The 14381-nt window shown below is 43.3% G+C and overlaps 1 protein-coding gene across 2 annotated transcripts in view; it reads left to right on the top strand.

Annotated features, from left to right (window-relative positions):
* The window catches only part of LOC126267159 (glutamate receptor 1-like), a 1368697-nt gene that overhangs the window by 1081533 nt on the left and 272783 nt on the right, over positions 1–14381 (top strand). For both annotated transcript variants that reach the window (XM_049972106.1, XM_049972105.1), the window contains exon 9: positions 10697–10804. In XM_049972106.1, the coding sequence (XP_049828063.1) occupies positions 10697–10804 (108 nt within the window). The remainder of the gene's footprint in view (positions 1–10696; positions 10805–14381) is intronic.

Below are 14381 nucleotides of genomic sequence, written 5' to 3'. Positions count from 1 at the left end.
TGAACCACTTACGTGTCGTATTGAAGACTAGATCGGCCCTGGAGTTGTTGTTGTTGTGGTCTTCAGTACTTAGATTTGTTCGATGCAGCTCTCCATGCTACTCTATTATGTGCAAGATTCTTCATCTCTCAGCACCTACTGCAACCTACATCCTTCTGAATCTGTTTGGTGTATTCATCTCTTGGTGTCCCTCTACGATGTTTACCCTCCACGCTGCCCTCCAATACTAAATTGGTGATCCCTTGATTCCTCAGAACATGTCCTACCAACCGATCCCTTCTTCTAGTCAAGTTGTGCCACAAACTCCTCTTCTCCCTAATGCTATTCAATACCTCCTCATTAGTTATGTGATCTACCCATATAATCTTCACCATTCCTCTGTAGCATCACATTTCGAAAGCTTCTGTTCTCTTCTTGTCCAAACTATTTATCGTCCGTGTTTCACTTCCATACATGGCTACACTCCATACAACTACTTTCAGAAAGGACTCGATGTTAACTGGAGACGTGCTCGAATAGCCGAAGTGTTTCAGGCGACTGCTCACTATATGCAGAAAATTCGGATTCGTGTCCCAGTCCGACACAAATTTCCGTGTGTCGCAAACAGCTGACGTCAGTCCATATTCGCAAAATCCGAATCCAATTCGTTACAGCAGAGAATCCCACGGCAAAAAATTACAGAAGACTCGTAATTTGACAGCTGAAATATGAAAGTAAAGCCGTGCTTTAACTCTCTGAAAATGTCGGCCGTACTTGTAGATTATCACAAGTCGGTAACACTTTGATTGACACGCAACGATTCAGTCGCATTTAGCCACTCTTCGACTCGGTGCTAAAGCCGCCAGAGCGCCGCGCCGTGCTTCGCAGATGCGCTCAACAGAGCGACTGTTGACCCAGCTGTGGACACGCGTCACGTCCTCCTGCTCCCGCCCTAACCTGCCGACACCGACACAAAAATAAAGCGTAGCGCCGGCTGGCTTTGCACTGCCTCTGCAGCCTCCACACATTAAATCCGAATCCGCGGGCTTGTGCGCGCTGACTCGCGAGCCTGGCGCACGGCCTCCGGTTTAATATTCTTTGTGCGGCGGCGAAATCCTTTCGCGCGGCCCGCCAAATGATACTTTCGAAACAGCGGCGAGCGAGATGAGCCACCCGGTCTCTCTCCCACTCCCTCTTTCTCTCTTCGTCCTCTCCCTCTCTCTCTCTCTCTGACATACACTCCCACCGACTCTGTAACCACCCAAAAAAGCAGGCAGCGGCGAGCACACTCGCCAGCCAACCTGCGCGTGGCCCAGCTACTCCTCCCCCCTTCCCCCCCCCTCCCTCTTGACATGCTTCCAACTTCCTCTACTCTACTGCCCTCGTGTTCCCCTTTTTTTTCGCTTTTGACGCAGCTCTCGCTGCCTCCCTTTCCGCTGGAATTGGCCCGGTTTATTCCGCGCGCGACGCGACAGCATAAAAATAACATCCATAATACTCGGCCGCGTGCTTCGGCGCGGCCTCGCTGCCCATAAACACACTGTTACGCCCTCCCCTCCCTTCTCCTCCTTCACTGGCGTGTGGTGGGGGCCGGAGAGCAAGCTCACGCACCTGCTCTTCAGTCCACAGCAACTGCACGCACTCTCCCCCTAGCGAAGGCCGCGTGTTCGCTTTCCACGCAGCTCCGCGTGGAACCGGAGCTGAAACAAATTCCCCTCCTGTCGACTTCGACTCTCTCCGCTTTCCCCCGTGCCTCCCGATTCTTCCGGCAAGCCCTCCACTGCCTCCAGTTCGCGACAGCTCCTTACAGCGACTCCATCTCGACCAGCTCCTTACGAAAGCTCTCGACCCAAATTTAATTCTGCGTAGATAAAAAGTGCTCCCGAGTGCTGCAGGAACGATCGATAAGGCCGTGTGACGTCTCAGAGCATCGCTTTGGCCGCATGAGCTTTCTCTTCAGGGCAGTCTCTTACTATGATTCTACGTCTTCTGAAAATAGTGTCTTTGCTAATGGTGGAAAGGAACAACATGGACAAACCAGGGCGTTTGGTATGACACTTAGGCCTTGACCAATGATGCTAAATGGAGCCCCAACAAGCAATACAATTATGGTGTAATGATGGCGACAATTAACCGTAAAGTTTTCCATCTCACGAAAATGTAAACATCAAATAAAGAATCGTATAAATTTTTCATAATAAATATTGAAGTTAACTGGACCGCTGCCGCAAAGTGAGAGTTTTTTTGGAGGGAGGGGGGGGGGGGGCTACTATAGTCTAACGTAACAACCTCAAAAATTACGATTATAGTAAAATAGACACATTTGCAACAACGACACAAAAAAGAGAAAAATTCAAAAAAGGGACAATAAAACTAAAAAAACAATCTGATATCGGAATCCACAGTTGAGCTATATAAGCCTACATGAAAGACCGATACAAAAAGAAGAAAGAGTGGTGCATGAAAATCCAAATGCACAGCCAAAGCATCAGCATTGAACAAAGCGAAAACTCGCGAAAACTAACGAAATAAAGTACCTAAACGTCAGTCGACCTGTTCATGGTACCATAAAACCAAACCTCACTCATATATCTAACATCGGAAAACTAGCCACACCACTGTAGGTAAAACAAAACTCCCAGATACCTCATTCACAGTCCAGTGTCATTACCAAAAACTAACAAAACTAAAAAATTGCATCGGCCCCATTTTCTTATAGAAATAACACACAATTAGGCACATATGCACAGATACCATACCTGCTACAACACGTACATACCAAACAAAGGCAGATCTAGCAATCTAGCTGTTACGAAAACTATGTAGCGACGAATTTCGTGACTAATTAGCCTAGACCTCTTAAGCTTGGAACCCATCCGGATAGAAAAACCATATATTGCTCGTCTGACTACGCCCATATAGTGGTCTTTGATTGGAGATGCACTAAATTTGGTCAGTCTCATACTTTCTCCGCAAACCAAATAACTGTAGGAAATTAATCGTGCTCAACATGCCACCCCCACGGCGACATTCGGGGATCTACTCGTGAACTTCGTTATAACATCCATAACTAACAAAGAAACGAAAAATAAATTTAAATCTCCAACAATAAATAACACACCGTTTTAATAATTCTAAACCGAAAACTAATCTGTTGCCCACAACTACCAACATCAAAATAACTCACTAACAAATCACCATAAGCTCTTCCAACATTATTAACACAAACATCATTCAAGGAGTTCCAGTATAACCGACACCACTCGCAAATAATTTTAAAACGTGGACAACCTGTACTACAGGGCGCCATCACGTACTCCAATACGCCCCCTGCAGACACGATACTTTTTAAATTAAGCGTCAGCGCGGCGTGGCCGCGCGGTTAGAACCGCCATGTCACGGATTGCGCTCCCCCTTCCGACGGAGGTTCGAGTCCTCCTTCGGGCATGGGTGTGGGTGTTGTTCATAGCTTACGTTAGTTTAAGTAGTGTGTAAGTCTAGGGACCGATGACCTCAGCAGTTAGGTCCCTTCGAAATTAAAACACATTTGAACTTTTTTTTAAAATATGCCGCACCACCTTGACGTCACACAGCTTCACACAATTAAGTCACAAGTTGATCAAACAAGTCGTGTCGTACGCTCAAGTTGACCAAATAATACAAGGAAGCCTTTTGCGGGCGGTACCTACTTCTGTTACGACTTTCAGACTCAAATTCCATGGTCAATATACAAAGCTACTCGTATTTACTAACGTTTCATCTCCGTCTGCGGGAGACAACTGCATCGGTACTCGAGAGACCCGAGTTTACAGGCGCTTTACAAGCTGCATACTTACCCCCATCGATACATGTAGATCACTCACGGCCATATCTTAGCCGCGTTAAAGTTTGAAATTTAAATCTAAATCATACGAGGAGAGCAAAAAATCGAGTTTCTGTCATTATGGCCTATGTGCATTGGTAGCGTCAATTACAGTTTTCTCATTTGTGGCTTAAGTTCAGCATTGATTTTAAGAACTCAACGACTTTTTGTATTAGTTTTAAAAGTGTAGTAGCACAATTAAACTAATTTCTTCTACGATTCTCATTATTACATATGGCTAGCTGAAAGGGTACCAAACAGTTTCAAATACTGTATTGACATTACTTCCTTTTTACTAACAACGCAATTTCAATCTTCCGGTGAACTTCTGCTTCTATTGGACTGTGCGATATTTCGTTGAAAAGATGGCCATCATTTTTCGTCTTTTAGTATTAACTGTACATAGTGATGCTACCTGTTGTCTAATTACTGACTAATTCCAAAATTATATTTTCTTAAAATGCGGGTCCACCTTCTTGTCATATAAGAAGTGCTACAATAAAGGACTGAGACTGATGTGAGTGGTGGTCTAGCGGTTCTGGGCGCTCAGTCCGGAACCGCGCGATTGCCTCGGGCATGGATGTGTGTGATGTCCTTAGGTTAGTTAGGTTTAAATAGTTCTAAGTTCTAGGGGACTCATGACCAAAGATGTTAAGTCCCATAGTGCTCAGAGCCATTTGAACCATTTTTTTAGACTGATGTGAAAAAAAAATGTTACTTACCGTTTTAGACAAGGTTAGTGTTGTCTCCTTCAAAGTAGTTCCCTTCTCATTGCACACACATTTCCAGCGCCTCTGCTATTGATGGTAACATTTCTGGAACTCATCTTCCGTAATATACTCCAAGACCCTCGTCACAGCTTTCTGGACATCTAGCGTTGTTTGAAAATGGTGTCCCTTGACGCCGTTTTGACACTTGGAAGTAGAAAAAAGTTGTACGGAGCGATATCTGGTGAATAAGGTGGCTGTGGTAGACCTGAAATTGGTTTTGAGGTTAAAAATTGCTGTAAGGGATGGCGCATTATTGTGATGCAGAATCCAATTATCAGCAATGTTGGCACGAACACAAAGAACTCTTTTACGAAGTCTTTCCAACATTTCTTTGTAGTAATATTGGTTAACTGTTTGTCCAGGTGGCATCCACCCTTTATGAACAATTCCCTCGGAAACAAAGCAGCCCAAAAGCATGTATTTCACTTCAAACTTAGACATGCGAGCTTTTTTTGGTCTGGGTGATCCCTTTGAGCACCTTTGCGAACTTTGGTGTTTTGTCTCTGGATCGTACTGAAGAAAACCAACTTTCATCACCAGTGATAACACGGCTCAGCAATTCTGGATTGATATCCGTTTGCTGTAACAGATCGGCATCACATTTTTCCGTGTTTCTCGCTGTTGTGGTGTGAGATTTTTGGGGACCATTTCTGCACAAATCTATCTCATACCAAGATCTTCAGTTATTATTAGCCTAACCGTTTCTCAATTCATGTCCAGTTCTTCCGCAATCATTTTCACGGATAATCTTCGATCAGATCGTAAGAGATCACGCACCCTGGCCAAGTTGACATCCGTCCGTGAGGTTGATGGTTGTCCACTGCGGTTTTCATCTTCAACATTCGTTCTACCTTCACTAAACATTTTATGCCAACGAAAAACTTGAGCTCTTGACATAACCTCCTCTCCAAAAGCCTTCTGAACCTTGCCACAAGCTGTCGCGTTTTCACCCAATTTGACGCAGAAGGAAATGGCACACTGTTGCGCAGTATTATGCTGTCCCATTTCCGTGACGAGCGACACAAACACGTATTAACGTATTATAGCACAACTCACGACTGAGCAGTTGCATCAATGTACTGCTTGGACTAGAAGTAGCATATAGATCAAGGTCAAAGGTTTTGTGCCTACACAAGCCTGCAGGGTTGCCATATCTTGCAAAAAAAGTCACTCATTACTTTATTGTCGCACCTCGTATCATGGGCTTGATGAAGCCATTCTACCTCTTATCTTGAGCAGGAAGTGCATCTCTGTAGGCGAGTTACAGTAGGTACGATGTCGACTGACGAAATTAAGAGAATTTAAGTGAAATTGAGCCAATGACTAACCTGTAATATGCATCGCAGTCAGACTATAGCGACTTCAACACGACTGACCAGGGAATGAAATTCACAAATCGTTTGAAAATACGTTTCTCAAGAAGGACAGCTGTTGTCAATAATCACGGGATGCGGACAACAGTGGCGGAATGCTAGTGCGAGATAAAGCTAACTTACTGTTGTCCATTAAAAAGGACATTTATTGAAAATGAAGTTACCTCTTCTCGGATTTTGGTAACCATTTAACAGATCATAATCATCTTAATATCAAGGTTCGTTATGGGGAATAATTTCTTAATAAACTGTGACACTCCATAGGTATTATTCTATCAACAAAAGGACGTAACACCGTAGCTTTTATAAGCTCATTGGAACTCAAACATACGCTACTGCTGGAAAAAGAAGGAAATTGAAGATAAATTCATCAGTCGAACGGAAACTAGGCACTCTTGCGAATCATGAGTGACTACCGTCGAACCTTGCTTGTGATTGCTTATTTTGCTAAAAAAAAAAAAATGCAGAGCCCAATGAAGCAATCCTAATATGTATCGGCAAATAAAACCAAGTCACTCTTTCGAGGAAACTGAGCCGAAAACCGAAAAAGTTTACACAGGCAATACTAAGTGATGTAATTACCTTGATAGCTGTATCCAGCCGCTGCACAAATTGCCTACTTTGTTAAACGAGACGCCTAACCAAAATTGCAACCAAAATGTTTTATCCTAAGTGCTCTCGAAAGCAGCACGTGTTACCACACGTCAGCCCACAGCTAGCTAACTCCAAAAATTTTCTAAAACTCCCAGACCCTATCACCTGGAGTCTCATCCTTGACTGTGGGGGACCCTGGTGCAAGACAATCGTAAGCAAACGATTTCGCGGTGCCAGGTACCTTGTCCAACAGGGAGGAACCTAGAAATACCAATGGCCGTTGCTCAAGACTCGCAACAGCTGACCGTACAAAATGCTCCGTGGATTTTTCTGCAGCTCGCGCGATGGTCTTCCCGACCAAACGCAAGACGTACTTTTTGAAAATAAGCGGCACAACTGTTGTTTTCAGCCTGACAACACGAGAAGACAGCTTTGAATATTAATACTTCAGACGATCTTCCCACGATTCTACAACGAAAACTAAGAAAGCTATACTATTCTACGATCGGATATGCAATCTCAGTTAATCACAAATTAATACGTTACGGATCTAACAGTGTCTATGGGTCTTATAAGATACTGATATTAAATAAAAGTAAATAAAATCAATGAAGTTGGTTACGAAGCTGGTTGCCCACGTAATCGTTATCCCATGCATGGCCATATAAGACGCAAACTGCTGAAGAACCATCTTCTGAACATGGTGAAACCACCTTAATAATGGCGAATAATAAACTCACGAAAGGTGGATGAGACAGCCAACTTCACGGGAGTGAAAGACGAAATATCAGTTCAACATGAAGCATATAGTTTTTTGACAATTTCTCAGGCACATGTGTGACTTCTTTTACTTTGATTTTGTAAGCATGGACATCCGTTCTGTCTACAATATCCTTTTCCTACACAAAATAGGAGTTTACATTTTACAACTTTTGCTTAATCCAGTACCTATACCGGGTAGTTATAATTAAAGTGCAGTTACTCATAGAAGTTCAGTGTCTATTGCGTTAACCGGTTTACCCGGAAAAAAGAAAACGTTCTCAATTTTGGCCACTAGGTGCAAATCTGGCGCTGTGAAAGCAAGAAGGTGTATAGAAATGTTTCCATGTGAAATGGTTTAGTAACGTTATGTGGGCAGGGCAGGTCAAATAAACGAGTGCGACTGCTACGGTCGCAGGTTCGAATCCTGCCTCGGGCATGGATGTGTGTGATGTCCTTAGGTTAGTTAGGTTTAAGTAGTTCTAAGTTCTAGGGGACTAATGACCACAGCAGTTGAGTCCCATAGTGCTCAGAGCCATTTTGAACCAAATAAACGAGAGAGGCATAATGTTGATTTTATTATTAGTCGCAGTTTATGTAGGTTATTTAGCGTAAGCATCGGAGATGTCGACGAGATGCATTACAGCGCCAGATCTACACCTAGTGGCGAAAAGTGGAACTATTTTATTCGGTAGAGATCTCTTAAGCAGTAACACATTAGCATATCCCCCAAGTGCCGCTGCCCTACGATAATTACATGCTACACTGGACGTCCGTGAGTTGCTGCACTTCTATTATAAACAACCGGTACAAAACAATATCTAAATAAGAAGGACAGTACAGTATATTACAATGCTTCGATTAAACAGAAATTTGTGTAAGTGAATTGAATAATAATTGTCTATCGTATTAAAATCTTCGTCTGCCATCGAGTTTTAAATGTTATGACAAACATACTCGTATATTTAATTTTATAAATATATGTTCTCAGAAGTTTTTTATTGTTATAATAACTTTTCCCGTGGACGAAACATAATTTACTTTCAGATTTCTACAGTTGAAACCAAAACGCTGTACACGCTATCACCCTTATAACAAAGAAACATTTACTGGGAATACTAGAATTAACAAAAATAAATAAATTGAGCTGTATTCCTGGCAGAATACTGCGGTATGCTAATGGAAGTCTTCATAAGTCAAAGACTGAGATGTTGGTTTCAGTATAATGATGTCGTGCGCAGTCTGTATCATTGCATAAGGCTGTAGACAAGGCACCAACATCCGTTAAATTATGGAGAATACGTGATTATGTCTGGCAGAGGACACCACACAGGATTAAAAATCAATCGATCGTTACTGCCGGCCAGGGTGGCCGAGCGGTTCTAGGCGCTACCGTCTGGAACCGCGCGACCGCAACGGTCACAGATTCGAATCCTGCCTCGGGCATGGATGTGTGTGATGTCCTTAGGTTAGGGTTAAGTAGTTCTCAGTTCTAGGGGCATGATTACCTAAGAAGTTAAGTCCCATAGTGCTGAGAGCCATTTTTTTTTCTTTTTCGATCGTTACTGTTTTGATATAAAGTTAGTACCCATGTTTTATTTTATTTCACTTCCTCTTATTTTCTGTCAAAATCATGCTCGCGTGTATAGAGATGTAACAGAACCTGTTGTTTAGGTTGATAAAAAAATGGCTCTAACCATTATTGGACTTAACTTCTGACGTCATGAGTCCCATAGAACGTAGAACTACTTAAACCTAACTAACCTAAGGACGTTACACACATCTATGCCCGAGGCAGTCGCGCGGTGCCAGACTGTAGCGCCTAGAACCACTCGGCCACCCCGGCCGGCCTTAGGTTGATAGTTACAATGTTTGTATTTATACAGTGTCTACAGCTCCACAGTTCATCTTTGCTAAATATTATTAACGTAGATTGACGTCAGCTATCTGCGAGGTAACAACTTGTGACGTACCACACTCGAACCCGGATTGCCCGCCTATTCCAAACGGTTGCCTCAACAACTTCGGCTATCCAGGACCTACTCAAACTTCACAAATCACGGAGTCAACAACTCTTACCGTTACGCATTTCGTTATTCCCACACAGCGAGAGGCATATTTTATCGGCAGGCTATACGTTGTTGTTGTTGTTGTTGTGGTCTTCAGTCCTGAGACTGGTTTGATGCAGCTCTCCATGCTACTCTATCCTGTGCAAGCTTCTTCATCTCCCAGTACCTACTGCAGATTAATCCTTCTGAATCTGCTTAGTGTATTCATCTCTTGGTCTCCCTCTACGATTTCTACCATCCACGCAGTCCTCCAATACTAAATTGGTGATGCCTTGATGCCTCAGAACATGTCCTGCCAAACGATCCCTTCTTTTAGTCAAATTGTTCCAGAAACTCCTCTTCTCCCCAATTCTATTCAAAACCTACTCATTAGTTATGTGATCTACCCATCTAATCTTCAGCATTCTTCTGTAGCACCACATTTCGAAAGCTTCTATTCTCTTCTTGTACAAACTATTTATCTTCCATGTTTCACTTCCATAACGGCTACACTCCATACAAATACTTCCAGAAATGACTTCCTGACACTTAAATCTATACTCGATGTTAACAAATTTCTCTTCTTCAGAAACGCTTTCCTTGCCATGCCAGTCTACATTTTATATCCTCTCTACGTCGACCATCATCAGTTATTTTGCTCCCCAAATAGCAAAACTCCTTTACTACTTTAAGTGCCTCATTTCTTAATCCAATTCCCTCAGCATCACCCGACTTAATTCGAGTTCATTCCATCATCCTCGTTTTGCTTTTGTTGATGTTCACCTTATATCTTCCTTTCAAGACACTGTCCATTCCGTTCAACTGCTCTTCCAAGTCCTTTGCTGTCTCTGATAGAATTACAATGTCATCGGCGAACCTCAAAGTTTTTATTTCTTCTCCATGGATTTTAATACCAACTCCGAATTTTTCTTTCGTTTCCTTTACTGCTTTCTCAATATACGGTTTGAATAACATCGGGGAGAGGCTACAACCCTGGCTCTCTCCCTTCCCAACCACTGCTTCCCTTTCATGCCCCTCGACCCTTATAACTGCCATCTTGTTTCTGTACAAATTATAAATAGCCTTTCGATCCCTGTATTTTACTCCTGCCACCTTTAGAATTTGAAAGAGAGTATTCCAGTCAAGCATGCTATATAGTAGTAGTCTTACTGAAAAAAAGTTGAACTAGTCTATACGTCGATAAAACACATTGAAAATGCGCAGCAGCTTTGAAAGATAATCCACAATTTGACATGATATTGAACCAGGGGATGTGAGGGTCTGTGAGTTGGTGGTGGGCATTTGTTTCAGGTCGAACTGGAGGGCCTGACGGGAGACATACGCTTCAACGACGACGGCCGCCGCCAGAACTACACGCTGCACGTCGTCGAGATGACCATCAACAGCGCCATGGTCAAGGTGAACACTCGACGGCTCCCTGCGCGCTGTGCTGTGGGATGATTCCGTATAACGACAAGCTCAAGAATACTTAAGTTGTAGAGATTAGCTGGAAAATAACGATAAGCAGCTGATGTAGACGATGTTATGATGGCTGCTGCTGATGCAAAAGCTGCCCTAATTGAATAATAGACATTTCAACTCACCTCTCGGTAGTCCGTAGTATGTAGCAGATAAAATTCGCTGTATGTAGTACAAAGTAGGAGAGTTGTTATATTCGTTGTAGAAACTACTGGTGTTCATCGACAGGTTGCGTTAAAAAAGTAGTTGATAACCATTTTACATTTTTGTTTTCAAATTTTCATCTATGCACAATAATCGTTCACAGCACAAATAAACTCTCCAGTCGACAAAAACTTCATCCCTGAAATGTGTTTTAAATAAAATTCTGTTTTGGTTTGATGTCATCAGCCGCTAATTCCTCTCTTCTGCAATATTTTCAGCTTAGAAGGACACTTGCATGGATGTATTACAATTTACACTACTGGCCATTAAAATTGCTAAACCATGAAGATGACGTGCTGCAGACGCGAAATTTAACGGACAGGAAGAAGATGCTGTGATATGCAATGATTAGCTTTTCAGAGCATTCACACAAGGTTGGCGCCGGCGGCGACACCTACAGCGTGCTGACATGAGAAAAGTTTCCAACCGATTTCTCATACACAAACAGCAGTTGACCGGCGTTGCCTGGAGAAAAGTTGTTGTGATGCCTCGTGTAAGGAATAGAAATGCGTACCATCACGTTTCCGACTTTGATAAAGGCCCGATTGTAGCCTCTCGCGATTGCGGTTTATCGTATCGAGAAACTGCTGCTCGCGTTGGTCGAGATCCAATGACTGTTAGCTGCTTGTGGAATCGGTGGGTTTACGGAACGCCGTGCTGGGTCCCAACGACCTCGTATCTCTATCAGTCGAGATGACAGGCATCTTACCCGCATGGCTGTAACGGATCGTGCAGCCGCGTCTCCATCCCTGAGTCAACAGATGGGGACATTTGCAAGACACAACCATCTGCACGAACAGTTCGACGCCGTTTGCAGCAGCATGGACTATCAGCGAGAAGACCACGGCTGCGGTTACGCTGGACGCTGCATCACAGACAGGAGCGCTTGCTATGGTGTACTCAACGACGAACCTGGGTGCACGAATGGCAAAACGTCATTTTTTCGGATGAATCCAGGTTCTGTTTACAGCATCATGATGGTCGCATCCGTGTTTGGCGACATCGCGGTGAACGCACATTGGAAGCGTGTATTCGTCAGCTCCATACTGGCGTATCAACCTGCGTGATGGTATGGGATGCCATTGGTTACACGTCTCGGACAACTCTTGTTCGCATTGACGGCACTTTGAACAGTGGACGTTACATTTCAGATGCGTTATGACCCGTGGTTCTACCCTTCATTCGAGCCCTGCGAAACCCTACATTTCAGTTGGATAATGCACGACCGCATGTTGCAGGTCCTGTACGGGCCTTTCCGGATACAGAAAATGTTCGTCTGCTGCCCTGGGCAGCACATTCTCCAGATCTCTCACCAACTGAAAACGTCTCGTCAATGTCGGCCGCGCAAGAGGCTCATCACAATACGCCAGTGACTACTCTTGATGAACTGTGATATTGTGTTGAAGCTGCATGGGCAGCTGAACCTGTACACTCCATCCAAGCTCTGTTTGACTCAATGCCCAGGCGTATCAAGGCCGTTATTACGGCCAGAGGTGGTTGTTTTGGGTACTGATTTCCCAGGATCTATGCACCCAAATTGCGTGAAAATGTAATCACATCTCAGTTCCAGTATAATATATTTGTCCAATGAATACCCGTTTATCATCTTCATTTCTTCTTGGTGTAGCAGTTTTAATGGCCAGTAGTGTATGTCTTTCCCTACAACTTTTATCCTCTACATCTCCGATTAGTAACATGGAAGTTTATACCTGATTTCTTATTGTATCTCCAACGAATGACCTTCAATAAGTGATGCCACCCTTTTTTGTATGAAAGCTGTTTGGATTTATTCGGGATACCAATGCACCATAACATTCACCAAGCTTTTGGATACAAAACACTATTTTTCAACATAATCTCCGCTTCAGTGCGACGGCCTCACGCCACCTTATTAGAGGGCATGTGTACCAGCATGGTACCACTCTACAGAACGACGTCGGGCCAACGTCTGCTGTAATAACCTCCCCAGCATCCAAGAACTGCTTCCAGGGAGTGCATCATCAATTGGTCCAAACATACGAAAATCTGAGGGTGCGAGATCCAGGCTGTAGGGTATTGTTACGATATTACGGTATATTGAAATTTTTACTTTGGACCGTCTGACAGCAACTGAATAAAACACAATTTAGGTGCCATACGCGTTTCGCCTTTATTCTCTGCAAGGCATTATCAGTGGCCTGGAATATGTACATAGGTTTGCCACTTAATTTACATTTTTGTCACTGTACCTATAGTTTATAAACAGTTCTGGTGGTTGGTATTTCCTATTACGTAGTAATGTTTTGAACTGTACTTACAGGTTTCGTGGACAATTTCTTACATATTACGCTGCTGATGCATTTTTGGTGTTGTTATTCTTCTTGTGAATGCCAATTTGCGGTTTTTCCCCACATTCCACAGCACTATGAACTGAACGCTTGTTTCAATGCAATGTTTTTGTTTCTGTTGCCGACTGTCAAATGTTTTTGCCAAAGATCGAATGTTACTGCCAAACTTTCGAGTGTAATTATTGATCTGTGATCTGTTCGTGTGTGCATTTGTGTGTGCGTTTGTGTGTATGTGTGTGTGTGTGTGTGTGTGTGTGTGTGTGTGTGTGTGTGAGTGAGTATGTGTGTTTTGGTGTGGTGTACATATAATTTTTTTGTGAGCTCTGCTTATCTCTCTCTCTCTCTCTCTCTCTCTCTCTCTCTCTCTGTCTGTCTGTCTGTGTGTGTGTGTGTGTGTGTGTGTGTGTGTGTGTGTGTGTGTGTGTGTGTTTTGGTGTGTTACATATTATTTTTTTGTGGGCTCTGTGTGTGTGTGTGTGTGTGTGTGTGTGTGTGTGTGTGTGTGTGTGTGTGTGTGTCCAGATGATTTTGTGACGATGTTCGGCAAATAATTGTCACGATCATCCTCGTAACATGCAAGTAATTCCTCATAACTGGTCCTTCATTGCTCTTTGTGGTCATCAATTAGGTGGCAAGGAACACAGACGGCACACACATTTGAATACCTCAGTTATTGGACGAGTATGTCAGCACTACCAACAGAGATGTCCAGTTGTGCAGCGAGATGTTTGATTGGAACTCAGTGACAGCTCCGTTGCAGAAGTCATTATGTAGGCAACTTATAGCGCCATCACGTATCGGGGCTAAAGAAGGAATCTTCCAAAGAAGTTCCACAGCAAATTCCGCATTTTTTGAACAGAAATTCGCCGAGAAAAATAAGTGTTTCATTACTTATTAAACGCCCCTTGTTTATCCTGTTCCTTCATCTGGAAAGTATTTACCAAGTATGTTTAATATATTCCTTTCCTCGCGGATTCTACGGAAAA

Source organism: Schistocerca gregaria, chromosome 4, assembly GCF_023897955.1.
Source record: "Schistocerca gregaria isolate iqSchGreg1 chromosome 4, iqSchGreg1.2, whole genome shotgun sequence".
NCBI lineage: Eukaryota > Metazoa > Arthropoda > Insecta > Orthoptera > Acrididae > Schistocerca > Schistocerca gregaria.
Note: the sequence above shows the minus strand (reverse complement) of the source record. Positions and strands in the feature narration are given on the sequence as shown.